General features: G+C 50.4%; 1 protein-coding gene across 2 annotated transcripts in view; it reads left to right on the forward strand.

The window, feature by feature from the left end:
* The first annotated feature begins 2214 nt into the window (after positions 1-2214).
* HK1 (hexokinase 1) overlaps positions 2215-15166 on the forward strand; it is a 64822-nt gene continuing 51870 nt past the window's right edge. Inside the window, exon 1 of one of the 2 annotated variants that reach the window (XM_081074818.1) lies at positions 2215-2617. In XM_081074818.1, coding sequence (XP_080930944.1) covers positions 2330-2617 — 288 coding nt within the window. In that variant the 5' untranslated portion in view covers positions 2215-2329. The remainder of the gene's footprint in view (positions 2618-15166) is intronic. The other variant, XM_081074819.1, reaches the window with a different exon arrangement.

A 15166-nucleotide genomic window follows, 5' to 3' on the forward strand; every position in this document is an offset into this window, starting at 1 on the left:
TTGTAATATTTCTGGCATATGAGGACTGGGGATTGGGAGGAGGCAGTGGCCTACGTATTTCTCAGGAGACACTGTCAAGCTTGGGGGCCTGGCTGCATTCAACAGGTGGGGAGAAGTGAGTCACCTCAAGCAGTTTCTCTCTCAAAGGCCAGGGAAGAGAAAGCACTGGCAGCCTCCCTGCCTGCAAACAGAACATCTTCGGTTGGCCTGGCAATTGGGAATGCCACCTTCATCCCGGCTCTGCTCAGAGAGCTCAGCTGTTATGGGGGAATGGTGGTGGTGCTGGCTGGAGGCTGGGTTACTGTATGTATGCTCCCGATAACCCATCAGGCTCATTCCATGTTGAGTGCCCGGCCCTGTGCTAGATGTGGGAGCAGAACAATCAGCAAAGCAGTTCACCATCCTCAAGGAGCTTCTTGCCTTGTGAGTCGGGCAGAAGCACAGTATTCAAATGACGCTTGAGAATAGCCAAATTGTTCTCATTCACCCAATTTTGCTTTATGGCCATGTAGGTAAAGTGTTTGATGGATGCCAGAAAACCTGTTTCTGGTTTGTGAAGGGGGTAGATCCAGGTTTTGTGGGGCTTGAAGCTTAAATAATTTGGGGGGGCCTCTTTGGAAAATTAATTTGAAATTACAAATATAAAATGGCTAGGCCCTTGCAAGGTCTAGAAAGGGGGGAATGCAAGTGAGAAGGCCTGGAAGTTTAAACCTCATCAGCTCCACAGTCAATCTTATGATAATACCTACCATTTATTAAGTGTGTATTCTAAGCAGGTGTTTTATTTGTGGTATTCCACAACAACCGAAGGGGTGGGTGGGTGGGCAGGCATTAGTATCTCCATCTATGGATGAGGATGCAGGCTCAGAGAAGTGACGCAGGTTGCCACAGCCAAGTCACCGGTTGGGGACTGCGCTCTGGACTGTGGGATCTGGCCTCAAGGCCACATCTAAGGTCCTCTTCAGTTGGTTAAAGCAGTGGTCCAGGCTCCTGAGGTTCTGGAGGAGAGCTGTGCTGAACCTAAGCCTCCCCCAATTCCACTAGGTCTTCCCTAGGCTGGGGTAGAGGTGCTGGGGAGTGGACTCTAGCTATCTCAAGTTTTCCTGGTCCCAGGATCGTGGCCTGTTTAGGCAGAGGAGCTACGTACAACTGGGAAGACAGAAAACACCAAGGGTGTGCACTCAGCTCCGAAAACACACCCAAGGTCTAATCCTGGATCTACAACTTCCTGGTTGTATAAAGTCCCACAAGATACATGGCCTCCCTGAGCCTCAAATTCCTTTCAGGATAGTAACCACTTCTTTGTATTCTTAATTCATTACATGTCATCTTGTAAGGCAGCAGAGCTCCTGGGGGTGTCAGGCACACAGAAGCAATTAATCTAAGAACCCTACAATTGCTATCACCCCTAATAGCAGCATAAACACTTCTAATTCCGCACCTCCTCTCCCCCATTTGAAGTTGAATGGCTTTCCAGGGATCCCTCCCAACCCTGCTAACTTCTTCTGGGGAAGTCAAAAAGGCAGCACGTAGGAGACGTGCCTAAACTGTCCGCTCACCCCAGCAAGCCTGGGTGCCCAAAGGCAAGTGGAGGCCCGGAGGATGGGGACAGGCCGGGGCGGGCGGCCAAATCCCGCCTACCAAGCGTGAGCCCCTGGGGACAGCCCTAAGAACCGCTGACAGAGGGCGGGGGTGTGGGGCGTCGTTCTTGGTTTAACGAATCCGCCAGCCGGAGATCAGGCCGGGCTGGCCCCAAGCGCCGCAGCACAGGTGGCAGGGGTGTTGCACCGCGCAGGAGGTCCCTGTGGGGCTCCGCACTTGGCCCCTTGGACCCACGAGAGCCGGCTGGCGCGGGGGCCTGCGGCGAGGATGGCGAAGCCTCCGGGCTCCCGCTTCCGCCCGAACAGGCCCCGCTCGCTTTCCACGCCCACTTCGGCCAGTCCCCTCCCGGCGTCTCCCCAAACACGGAACTCCCGGGGTTAGCCCTAATTTCGAGGAAGGGGACCGTGTCCCTGGGTTGCCCGGCTCGCAGCAAGTCGTTTGCGGCCGCTCGTCCTAGCCACGCCGGACGGTGACCTCCTCACGTTCCGCGCTTCCTCGCTGCGCCCCGCCCGGGCACGGCGCCGCCACGCGTGACTGTGCGCGCTTGGAGAGAGCCTCCCGCCCTCGCACCGACTCCCTACGTGGGCGACGTGCGGGGAGATGCCCGGCCGTGGGGGATTTCTCAGCGTCGCCCGCCCCCTTTCCGGCGCGGGAGGGTGCGGCCGCCGCGCCCCCCCTCCCAGGTCCGGACGCCACCACCCGGCGCTGCAGACGCGCGCGGCAGCCAATGGGCGCCGAGGAGGTGGGCCTGCTGGCGGCTGTCACCCTCCCGGGGACGGGAGCGCGGAGACTGGGAGCGCGCGAGCTGCCGCCGCGCCACGGGCCGTGGGGGAGGAGCCGCGGGGGAAGGAGGAGGAGCCGCCGAACAGCTACCCGAGGACCACTGCTCCCCAAGGCTGCGGAGGACCGACGCCGGCCCCACGCCTGCCACCCCGCGTCCCCGACCGCCAGCATGATCGCCGCGCAGCTCCTAGCCTATTACTTCACCGAGCTGAAGGATGACCAAATCAAAAAGGTGAGCGTCGCCAGCTCCGCCGCCCCGCGCGCTGGCCTCGGCGTTGCATTCCGGCATCCGCTCGCCGCCGCCGCCTCCATCCTCCAGCCTCCTGCGTCTGGCCTTCCCCGGGCCAGCATTGGTTGGACTGCAGAGCGGTTGGGAAACGCTTCGCCCTTCCTAGATTCTTTCTGGGATTGTTTGTGGGTGTGTATGTGTGTGTTTGGGGGGGTGGGGGTAGGGAAGACCCCTGAGACTGGGTTGCTTGCTGCAGTGTCCTTGAAATCGGCTGCGGGTGTCAGATGGGCCCCCGGCCATGCGGGGAGGTGGCTGTGTGGGGCCCGGTGGGCCTGACCGTAGGGCCTGTTTGGAAGGGTCTGAGTGTTGTTTGCGGAGTGATCCCAGAGATGCTGGGGAGGTGAGCGCGCAGTAGGCGGGGGTGCTGGCGGGAGGCCAGGCAGTCCATATTTGGGGTTCTGGGCGGAGGGCGTCCGGTGCCTGGGAGAAGCCGTCACCCCGGCTGTCCCAGCTGTCGCGGCTGCTCCTTAATCTGAGGACGGGGTAACTGGTCTGCTTACCGGAACCGGGAGGCGCCCGGAGGCCACCGGAAACTTCGTTCATAGGCCTCAGGACTGGAGCGGCGTGTCTGAATGGAATTTTTTATTTCTCTACGTGACCGCTCTCTTAAAGCTGTTTCCAGCCAGCCCAGCGAGCTGAAATAAGAGACTGGTCTTGTGAGTTGAATGGAGGTTTTGACATGTATGCTGAAGCATGTGTGCACTTGCATGTGGATGCGTCTCCCTACCCTGAGGTCTTGCTGCCTCCGGTATTTGTTTAACATAATACTGCCCGCTGGCAGGTCTTAAAGGTGTATTTCTCCTTTATGCCAGCTTTGCCATCATGCTTGTAAGAATCAGCCTGGACTGTAGGGAAATCCTCATTTTATCACTGCCGGGCCTGGCACAGCCTCCTGACCCACCCAAGTCCCGAATGGGTGACATTATTGCTGGGAAAGCTGGGATGGACGAGTCAAGTCAGTCTCACTTTGCAGTTCAAACAAGGGAGTGCCTACCTACAGGTGAGAGGCAGGAGCAACAGGCCTGGAGTTTTTGCCCTACGAGCCCCAGGATGCTCGTCACTTCTCTTCCTGTCCACCTCAGACAACCCCCTGGCACAATAGGAAATGGGCTTGATGAGGGTGACCTCATCAAGGTCACCGGGCAAGTTAGAAGCAGAGGCCAGGGTGTGACCCAGGTCTCCACCTCTCTCCTCTGGGAACTTGACCAGCCTCCTCTTGGAAGTCAGCCGAGAGGGGAGGTGCTGAGACAAAGGCCCTGGGGTTGCTGCTGGGATCCTGGATCCTGAACTGAGTGGGGACTGGAATGAGTGAGTTAGGAGACAGGCCTGGGAATCTGCCATGGTCCCTCCTGGCTATAAGTGACAGTGACTCTGGAGTAGTCAAACTGTAGCACTCATGCTCACTCCCGTGGAGCACCCTGGAGCTTCCTTTTGGCCACTGAGCTCAGGGAGCTGTGCATGCAGACATGTGCATTTCCCGAGTTTTCTTCAGTGGTGTTGTGTATCACTGATGTTCTTCCCATTTCACAGTGGGAATTTAAGGCCTGGAAGAGTTCACTGCCCTCTCCCTGCACGAGGTGGCTTTTGTAGATCAAGACAGCAGATCCCTGGGGTGGGGACTCAGGTGACCTTGTGAGCTGACAGCATCCACACTCACCACCACCTGTGTGCCCTCCAGGGCTGAGCTGGGTTGAGGTTTGGACTGCATTCAGTGGGACCTATTTCATCAGGCACACTGTGTCCAATGTGGCCCCAGAACCCTCCACTCCTCGTGGTGGCCTGACTCACATTCTATCCACCAGGCTTCTGTAGGCACCTGAGGGTGTGACTTCTGAATCAGTTGATCTTCAAATCCCTCCTCCTCTGAGATTGAGATTCTTACATTCCCTCCTGTCCTCCTCTGGCCTCAGAACCTTGTTGGAGGAGGGTCTTGAGGCCAAAGCTTCCACCAGATAATATTATTGGTCAAGGAGATTCTTAAAAACGAAAGGTACTTTCTCTCTCCCCCCCACCCCCCCCCCACCCCGCTTTTTCTGCCTCCCTGCCACTCTGGTTGAAGCCATCATTTCTCAGTCTAGTTGTGTAAGACACAGCTCCCTGGCCCATGCTGGTATTATAAGCCTTGCGCTCTCCCCTGGCTGAGACAGTCTGTCACCAGTCGTCTCCATGGGGCCGGCCCAGGATGTATTTTCTTGTACTGAGGACTTCTTATGTTGCTTTCTATGGGGAGGTGGGGGAATGGATATCTGCCAGGAGATCGATCACGTTGGCCTGCCTGATGGGCTGTGTGGTACTGCCATCCATGTGTTGCTTCCCAGGAAGTTTCCTGGGCCTCCTGAGCATGTAGCAGGCACTTGTTCTGATGGCCTAGTCAGCTTTTACCACCTCCACCAGTGCAGATGCTGGGATGACTGCATCTGCTCGCTTGGGACTCAGGACTTAGTGGAGACCAGCCCTTCCTACCCATCACTTTCCATGGGAAAGGCTGGGTGGGGGTGCAGGACTCCAATTCCTGATCTTCCTGGGGAGGCCGGGCTCTACCAAAGACCTGACAGGGACCCAGTGAGGACAGTCCCTCTGCACCCCCCCAAACCTGCCAGCGTGGGCAGCCATGATGATTCAGCCCTTCAGCCCTAGGCAGCCTCTTGAGGCTTTAGAGACAGCCCTGGCATCCCCTCATCCACTAACCCTCACCCATCCTCTTGTCCTCTGGCCTGGAGGTAGAAGGAGGAAAGATGGGGATGATGCAAGGGAAGCTTTTCCCGGATCGCTCAGGATATAAAAGTGATCATGAAAAGAGTGTCATTTCTCTCCCTGTTGCCTATGAGACATGTCAGCAATTCAACTTCATAAATATATCCTGGTTTGAAACAGGCCATGAGTCTGGCTTCCCAGTGTAGCGCCCCATTTTCCTGTCTGTGTCTGAATAATATTGATTAATGGGGTCCGGTGAAAAGGGTGTCCTGGCCTTAGGCTGAACTAAGCACCAAACGTATTTTCCTGTCACTCGTTCAGGGCTTTTAGGAGGAAAAGGAGGCACATGTTTGCTTGTGATAGATTTCCATTCATCAGAGTCCCAGACATCCGCTAATTCTGCTGTTAGAGACTGGCTCCTTTGACCACCAAGTAACTTTTAACATGCCTCTCATCTCGCCAGCTTCTTTCACTCGGTTTAGCCATTAGGAGCCTGCAGCAGAGTGAAGTATTGTATGAGTCCTCTGTTTAGAAAAGGAAGATGAGTCTGGCAAGGTCAGAACTTGGCCTCTAAAGAAAGACTAGATTTCTTTCCTCCAGGGTTGTCAGAATGAAGAGCAAACGCCAGTGGATTTTCTTTGGGTGGGATCCCTCTGACCCTGAGTAATCCCCGTTGCCAGGTGTGATTAGTCCCATGGGCCAGAACCCAAGAGTCTTCAGTGTACTTAGCCAAAGAAGGTGGGGGAGAGTGTGCTTAGCAGTCAAAGGATTACCCAAGGTCTAGTTTCTCAAAGCCCATGTGTCCCAGCTGCAAAAGCAAGCATTTAAAACATGCACTTTCCTTATTGTTCAGGGGAGGAGAGAGATGAGCATTAGAAAATTATGAAAAATGTCTCAGGTACCTTTTGATCTGGTGTTATACAAGTATCCATGAGTCTCACTTGTGGGTGAACCTTTATTTCATAATCCCTATCCCCTCTAATTGGATGTTCCTAGGAGCCCCAACACTTCATTTGGTTTGATAATTTGGGGCTGTCGTGAGGGAATAAACTGGGAAAGTGGGTGGGTGTGAAGGACTTTCACATCTGGCCATGTTGCGCTGTCCTCCCACGCTCCCGCTGGTTTCTGGAGAAGGCATGGGCAGCTTTCTCCTAAAAGGACTGATTTGGCATAACTAGTACCGTCTCTGTGTGCGTCCACAGTGAGGGACTCCTGCCTGATAGAATTAGCCACTGGAGTCAGCGCTGAGCATGCCTGATGAGGCCCCGGGGGAGATACTGCATGAGGAGGCAGCCATCCCCCTCTGCATCCAGGAAGCAGTCGTGGCTGGACTGCTGGCACCTGCTTATTGATTTGGGGACCTTTACAATCAAATCTGATCATGGGAACTCAATGGTTTCTTTAGAAAACATTTGAGTCCTTAATTATGTGCAGAGTACTGCGCTCAGCTGCGGGAACAGCTATAAACCTGGTAGAAATGGTCCCTATTCTTAATAATTACTTGCTCTCTTATAAGTGGAAAGCCATGGACTAGAATGCCACGAGAGCAGATAGAGGCTAGTGGTTAGATCTTGGGTGGGAAATCACTACCTTAGGAACTGCTTAAAGCCAGGCTCTAGATGTACAAAAGGAAGTATTGTATTTAGAAATTTTGTAAGAGTCAAATGGATAGTTACCAATATGTAGTTTTGCTTCCTCTCTTTTTAATGGTTTATCTCTAAGCATCTTGAAACACTTTATGGGTGTCATATCAGATACCAATAATGTGTGTGTGTGTGTGTGTGTGTGTGTGTGTGTGTGTGTCTATATACCTATCAATTTGCCTATCTACCTAACAATATACACAAATATACGTGTGTATCTATGTCTATTTATCTATCTATCTATCTATCTATCTATCTATCTATCTATCTATCTATCATCTATCTATCTATCTAACAATATACACAAATACGTGTGTGTGTGTGTGTGTGTGTGTGTGTGTGTGTATGCATGCTTTCATTTAATCTTTCAAAAACCTCAGCAAGGTTGTCAGGACCAGAAGTATTATCTTTGTGTGTCCCAGGGCAGTTCTCTTGCCCTTGCAGCTCCTCCCCTGGTCATCCTGCTGCCTGTCTTGTGTAGACAGAGAGCAGAGATTTTATTCCCCATTTAGAAACAGGGACTGGAGTTCCAGAGGAGATAAGTGATTTTCTCAAGGTCTTAAGAAAATCTGGAATGGGACCCAGCGGGCTGTGCTTGCTCCCTCTGCTTCTTTCCTCTAGGAGAAAAAGCCATCTTTGTTGATTTTAATGATTAGAATGTGTATTTTAATTCTCTCCCCCACAAATCAATAAATATGGGTTAATTTTTTATTATGAAATAGTTGAGGTGCTTAAAAACTATTGAAGTGAACGTAACACACACCTGTGTATCCACTCTTCATTTGAAAACTAACAGACACAAGTACAATGACAGTACAGGCACAACGGAAACCCCTTCTATGTCTGTCTTTGGTCCCATTCCTTTCTCCATCCAGAGGTGAACTCTGTCCTGAATTTGGTGTTTATCATTTCCGTGCATGGTATTATACTTTTATTGCATATCATGTAAACAGTATATAGTGTTACTTTATGTGATTTTCACCTTTTGTTGAGGATGCTATACTGTATGTATCCTTCTGCAGCTTGCTTTTGCTAGCTCAACATTCCGTATTGGGGATTTTTCCATGCTGACCCATCTAGCTCTATTTCATCAGTTTAAGCTGCTGTACGATCTTGCGTTGTGTGAAAACACCACAATTAGCTTATCTATTCTTTTGATGGGCATTTGGCTTTCTAATTTTTCACGTTATAAACAGTGTGGTACATAGTTCCTTCAGTCCACACGCAAGATTCCCTAGGCTGCGTCTCTAGGGCTGGAATTGCTAGGTGGAGGTGTGTAGGCATCTTACCATTTTCAAGATTTTGCCAAACTGTCATCCTCTGTGGTCATGCCAGTTCTCACTCCCATCAGCACGTTGTACACGTTCCTGTTGTTCCGCACCAACCTTTGGTACTGGGAAACCTTTAAAAATTTTTGATAATTTTTAAAGAGTCTGCTGCTTCTCAGTTCTTTTCATTCACATTACAGCATTCAAGCTTAGTTTAAAATTAGCCATTTCTTAGTTGGCCTTATCAAGCAGATCCCTTGTTGCAAAGTATTACTGAATGAAGTTGACAACTCTCATTGTGAGCAGTGCCAGCCCTACTGACTGCTGCTGAAATGTTTGCCCAGTACTGAGGAGGGGGAGTAGATGCAGGGAAAGGCTTAATGAGGACTCGCTGTGGCCCCTTGTGCTCAAGCGTGAATCCGTTAAACTTTTCTGAGAATTAAAACACACATGTGTACTTTTCCCCACACACCCTCTCTCTCTTCCTGGGTGGATCTCACCCCGGCAGGGCTGGCTTATCAGTTCCCTAAGTGTGCCCAGCTCTGTTAGAGAAAACTCAACCCAGGAGCCTCTTTCAGCTTCCTTTCTGTAAAAGGAGAGAGTGGCAGCACGGAAAACTGAAATGTGAAGTCTGCAGCTCAGCCCTTTGCAAATAGAAGCCGAGTGAGAGGTCCATTTCTGTGTGAGGCAGAAAATGTCGGATAACGTTTGTCTGGTTCCAAGCTTGATTGCAGACTCTTCGCAGCTACCGAGATATGGAGGGTACCTCAGAGGGAAGGGCACACTGAGTGACTGTGAGAGGCCTGTCTTTTCCCCATCATAGGTCTCATTTAATTATTACTAGTAATAACACTAACAATCCAAGCCAATGTGTAATGCCTGTCACAGTTACTGCCAGGTCCTACTGTGTTTCCCCGAAAATAACAGGATCTTATATTAAGTTTGGCTCTGGTAGGGCTTATTTTCAGGGGATGTCTTATTTTTTCATGTATAACAATCTACATTTATTCAAATATAGTCATGTTGTCGTCTTCTGGAACACCTTCATAATGTACTAAATGCGTCTGTCTGGCTGAGATCTTAACTGGGGCTTATTCTCGGGGAAACACAGTATGCTAAAGGCATAACATCCCCAAAACGCCCCTGTGAGGTAGTTACTATTATAACCACTTGTGGATGAGGACTCAAGACAGTAAATGGAAAAGCCAGACAGCATGCAGACCCAAGTCTAATGGCAGAGTCCCTGCTTTTGTTTTTAAATTGGTTTATCATTCACATACCATAAAAGTCACCATTTTAAGGTATACAATTCAGTGGTTTCTAGTACATTCAAAGGTAGTGCAACCATCACCACTATCTAATTCCAGAACATTTTCATCACCCCCAAAAGAAACCCCATAACCATAAACAGTCACTCCCCATTTCTTCCTCCAGCCAGCCCATGACCATGTACTAATCTACTTTTTTTTTAAATGGATTTGCCTCTTCTGGACAAATGGAATCATACAATATGTGGCCTTTGTACCTGGTTCCTTTCACTTAGCGTTATGGTTTCAAGGTTCATCCTTGCTGTCTCATGTATCATTACTTCATTTTTTATTGCAGAATAATATTCAGTTGTACCAATACACCAAATTTTGCTTATGCGTTTGTCAGTTGATGAACATTTGTGTTGTTTCCACTTTGGCGCTGTTATAAATAAAGCTGCTGTGAATGTATGTGTACACATATTTCCTGTGTGGATGTATGCTTTCATGTCTCTTGAGACTATGCATGGGAGTGGAATTGCTGGGAGAGCCCCTGCTTTTATCCACCGTGAGGAAGGCATTGTCTCCATTCAGAAATGAGGAAGCTGAGGCCTCCAAGTGGCGAAGTGACTTGTCGATGACCACGCAGCTCACAAGGGACAGGGACTGGAACATTACCAGATTCCCTGACTCAGAAACCCATTCTCTCATTTTGCTGTTTAGGAAAATAGATCTAAGGAGGGAAAGAGCTGGGGGGAAGGGCAGAGCTGGGCTCAGGACGCTCCGAGTACCCCAAACCCCATTTCTTTCCTCCCCATCTTCACCAACACCAGCACACTGGTTTGTGACTCTCCATCCTCACCTCCCCACCCTCCACCCCAGCTGCTCAGTGTTGACCAACTCCTTCCACTCGGGAAGGAAATTGACCCAATAAAGTCATTTACAGTGAAATATTGGGAACTTTTCCTGGTTTTCATATTTTTCCCATATCCTTTCCATTTGTCTACCTCCCCCATCCTTGTTTGCATTTAAAAAAGCAACCCCAGAGAAGGTACTGCTAACCTGCAAGAAGACCTCGCAATGCTCCCTGTAATGCCCACTCATAGAGATTGTTCTAGCTTTCTCTCCCAGGCCCTGCCTGGCCATATTGTAAGCAGCTTATTTCCTTGATTGACTGACACATGGATTTTGTCTTTAGCCATTATTCAGTCTCACTCATTTTTCCGATATCCCGTGCCTTCTGGTACCCTCTCTGGATGGGTGGGGTGAGTGGAGTAGGAGACCCAGGCCGCCATTGTGATAAAGACACCACCTCATCTTTGCAAAGTTCTTTTCCATTTACAAAACACTCTCACATGCTTGATTTAGTTGAGTCCTTCCAGCAAGCTTGAATAAAGGTTATTTCTATCTGCGTCTTACTGCACGTGGGGCAGGTGAGCCTCAGGAAGTGGAATTGACGTGATCTTGGTGACCAGAAAGCAGTAGGGCTGGGATGGGGACACAGGTCTGTCTGACACTAGTGGGAGCTCTCACTGTGCATGCAGAGCCAGGGCCGTTATGCAGGGCTCCACTTCCAGAGCAGTGCGCTGCAGTGGTCTCCCCCGTAGCCGTCACTAACGGCTCCCATAATGGTCATGTGACCGGAAGCTGCACTCTCCAGAACAGTAGCCCCCAGCCACGTGTGGCTGTTGAGCACTTGAAATGTGGCAAGTCTTGTTTGTGCCATTAAATATAAAATACACACAGGATTTCGAAGACTTTGTAATGACAGAAAGATATATAAAATAGGTCAGTAATGATTTTAAAAACATTGATTACATGTGGGAATATTTTGGCTATATAGGGTTAAATAAAATGTTATTAAAATTAATTTCACCTGTTTTTTAGGAACATGGCTACTAGAAAATTTAAAATTACATGTGCGGTTTGCATTATATCCCTGTTGGACAGCGTTCTGCTACACAGTGAACTTTGTGGCTCCCAGGTTTGGCCAGGGGCATTCTGCATTTAAAACAGTGGGTTCCCGGGGTCCTTGGGCCTCGGTTTCCTCCTAAGACCAGGAGGCTGGAATCCATGATCTCTAACGGATCCCTCTAAGCTTGAGCAGTGCTGTTCGGTGGACATCAAGTTCTCTGCCTCAGTTTCCTTATCTGTCAGATGGGGTAAATGTGTCCTGCCTGACTATCTGCTCATTTATCAAATTAGAGAATGGGTGAGGAAACACTTGGAAAGTGTACAGAACTGTACAAATGTTATCATGGTTATTCAGCCATGGTTGTTCACACACCCGTAGGCACCGTGACAGACATGGTTGGGGAGTGCAGCTTTCTGGATGACAGGGTAGGTGGCCAGAGCCCCGAGCGGGGCACCGATGCTGGGTACCATTCTGCCTCTGCCACCATGGATTTCTGAAAAGCAAATGTCCTAAGGAGTACAGTGTCACCGAGCTCCTGTGCTGCCATAGGTGAGGGCGAGAGGGCAGTTTTTATGATTGCTTTTACTGATGGAAAAACACAGAGATGGAGTGACTTGCTCAAGGTTAGAGAGGGAGTCAGTGTAGCTGGAAAAGGCCTGAGGTCTTTTGATTTCTAGTTCCTACTCTGCAGTATTTGCAACTCATGGCTCTAGGGTCTGGTTGTCTCATAGTGAAAGCAAAACTGCATTTCAGATCATTCTTTCCTTCTTGTGTGGAGGCAACCTGGGACATTGGGAACTATGAGTCTGGAGCCTGGCCCCGGCCCAGCCACGGAGGCCCAGAGTGAAGCCTGTTGTTCTTGCCCAGCCACATTCCAGGGTTGTTCTACTCCCCTTTAGGTACCAGGTGCCTCCTTTATTTTTAGCAAGTTCGGTATGACAGCTTTGTTGTCGTCCTGGGCAACGGCTTGTTCTTTCTCACCAGCCAGGAAGTACCTCTTAGGGGGTACCAAGGTCACCAGGAGGACCTTGGGTATGACCTCAAGGCCTCCCGCAGTCTTCCTGGCAAGAGGAGTCTGGGGTCAGGGACGGAGCACCAATGTTGGAGTTCACGCTGGAGCCGCCCTGGTTGCTGAATGCTCAGGGCCTGTTGCTTGACTTCGCGACCCCAGGTTCCTCCTGTGTGAAACGAGGTTGATAACGCCCACCCTGCAAGTGTGCAGATTGGATCAGGGTACGGGCCCCGTCCACACTTCCTGTTTCATCTCAGCTCCTGGAACCTTAGTTTCTGCAACAAGAAGGGGGATCCCATTTTCCTCCTGATTTGTTGGGAGTAAACAGAAGTGTCGTATGAACAATCCTGCTGCTTAATAGGTGCTCTGCCCACGCTCAGGGAGGCAGAACAGTTCAGAAACATAAATAAAACGGTAGAGAAGGCACTGAGAGCAGTGTCTGAACCTCGAAAAAGAGAGTGGGCAGAGGGAACCCCCCCTTGCAATGTTTTAACATGCTGAAAGGACCCTTTGTGCTTTGCTGATGTTCGCACACACAGTTTTGACTCAGGAGCCTCTGAAGTGGAATTTATTTTCCCAAACACGTTTCCCCCGGTGACTTCAGGTATTCAGCAGCCTCTGGGAGGCTTGAGTAGCGGAGTGAGAACCTGATTATCTGTAGGGCTCCGTGTCCGGGGCCTCAGCCTTGAGATGCAGATGTTATGAGAGGAAGGCGGGGCAGGGTTAGAGAACCCCTGGAACACTCTGTCCTCAAGGAGAGGCCCCACACAGGTCACCCTGAGGCCAAGTGAGGGGCCGGTGCTGGAGGGCTGGGCCATTCAGGGAAGAGGAGTCTCGGGCCTTATCTGAGCCAGCAAACCCTGCTGAGACTGCCGGGCTAGGCGTCACCGGAGGCCTTCCCGCCCAGCAGAACAGCACCCAGCCCAACCGAGAAGCCACGCTGAGGACTTTGGGGGGACACAAAGGGCTGGGAAGGTATGGCCCCTGCACCCCTGGCACTCATGCTCTAGCTGGAGGCCCAGACCATGCATGTGTTGCTGCAGCGCCTGGGAAAGACTCTCACACTGCGACGTGTTCATCGGGGCAAATTAATTCCTACATGGTGACACCAACGGCCGAGGGGATGCCGAGGCGGGGAGCAGCCGATGTTGGGTGGGGCAGACCATGGCATGCCCTTCAGAGGAGGTGAGTTTGGAGATAGGCTTTGGGAGACAGACGGCGTGGGGCATGGAGAGGCCATGTGCAGGCCAAGAAGCAGAACGGAGGTGGATCTGTGAGGAAGGACCCTTGGGGGCGAAGAACCACTGTCAGGGCCCCAGGCTGCCTGAGAGAAGGCAGGAGGGTGCTGGAAGTCAATGGTCCCCAAGGTCAAAGTGTCTCCCATTATGGCCAACTTCCTCCCTGTGACCAGCTGCTCAGAGTGGGACAGAAATGTGGGTTCCTCGGCCACCACCTGCAGCTGTGAGGGGTTGCTGGGCAGCCCCAAGAGCCACCGGCAGGCAGAAGGAGCAGTTGGGCTGGCACACACCACAGCAGACAGTCTGTTGGGCCTGGACCTTTGGGATTCCTATGGCTTTTGAACTCCCTTCCCAAGATTGTGTGAGACTGGAAATGAGCAGAGCAGGCAACTTGGAGCTGGTGGGGGGTGAACAAGGCCTCCTACAAATCATACTGGAGTGGTGTGCCTTCTGCCAGGCAGGGAGCTGTGTGGCATTAATGCCACCTGTATTCCCACATCTCCCTGCTCCAGGGAGAATCTGGCCTGGGTTCTCCTTGAGTGGAGCAAGAAAAGTACAGAGGATGGAGCACAGGGTCAGGAATCAGGGAACTGGTATCTATCCCAGTTCTCTTGCTGAGCAGTTAGAGAGCTTCTCTGGCCGCTTATATTTCCTTGGGCTGTTGCTAGTGAGGACATCATTGCAAGTGGTGCCTTATATATCCGGACGGGATAGTTTAAAGAGCAGGTGAAAGTGCTGTGCAAAGCAGAGAGACTTTTATCCATCAAAGTCGTTGAATACACCCATGTATGGATGGAAGATGGAGGAGCCTACAGGATGGCCAAGCCAGAGTCTACATTGCATTGTCCATGCCCCATCCAGGGTCCTGAGGAAATCTAAGTATGGCTGTCAGTACGAGTCTTAGAGGCAGTTCCCAGAGGAAATAGGAAGGTAGAATTAAGGGTTCAAAAGAGAAAGTGTTTGTGATGTGATCCCATCCTTGTAAAATGAAATGAAAAAACCCAAGTTTTGTATGTATGAATCAATATAAGTCTTAGAGGCAGTTCCCACAGGAAATAGGAAGGTAGAGTTAAGTAGGAAACCTTCTGAGTTTGTTTAAGTAAGAAAACTGTCCTCCAACATAAAGCTTTATTAGCAAGGCTATCTCGGAATATTGGGGGGAGAGCTCATACTTTTCACTTTTATGCATTTATGTGTTGTTCGAATATCTTTTAATAATAAGTATTACTATTGTTACCATAACTTAATATTAGTTGTTTTTATAAACTAATAAAAGAGTGCAAATGTTTCAGAGGAATTTGGCCAGAATCTTTCCTTTGCCATGGTTTCAGGTATAGTGCCACCTACCTTTAGTTTTCTACAGGTGGGTCAATAACATTTGGTAATCAATGCATTCTTCTAGGTATTTGGGTAGAAAGAGTTGGGGAGATGTGATTCTGTCAGTTAGACAGGGGAAGGAGGGAGATGTTCTCCCT

Source organism: Rhinolophus hipposideros (genome assembly GCF_964194185.1).
Source record: "Rhinolophus hipposideros genome assembly, chromosome: 15".
NCBI classification, from domain to species: domain Eukaryota; kingdom Metazoa; phylum Chordata; class Mammalia; order Chiroptera; family Rhinolophidae; genus Rhinolophus; species Rhinolophus hipposideros.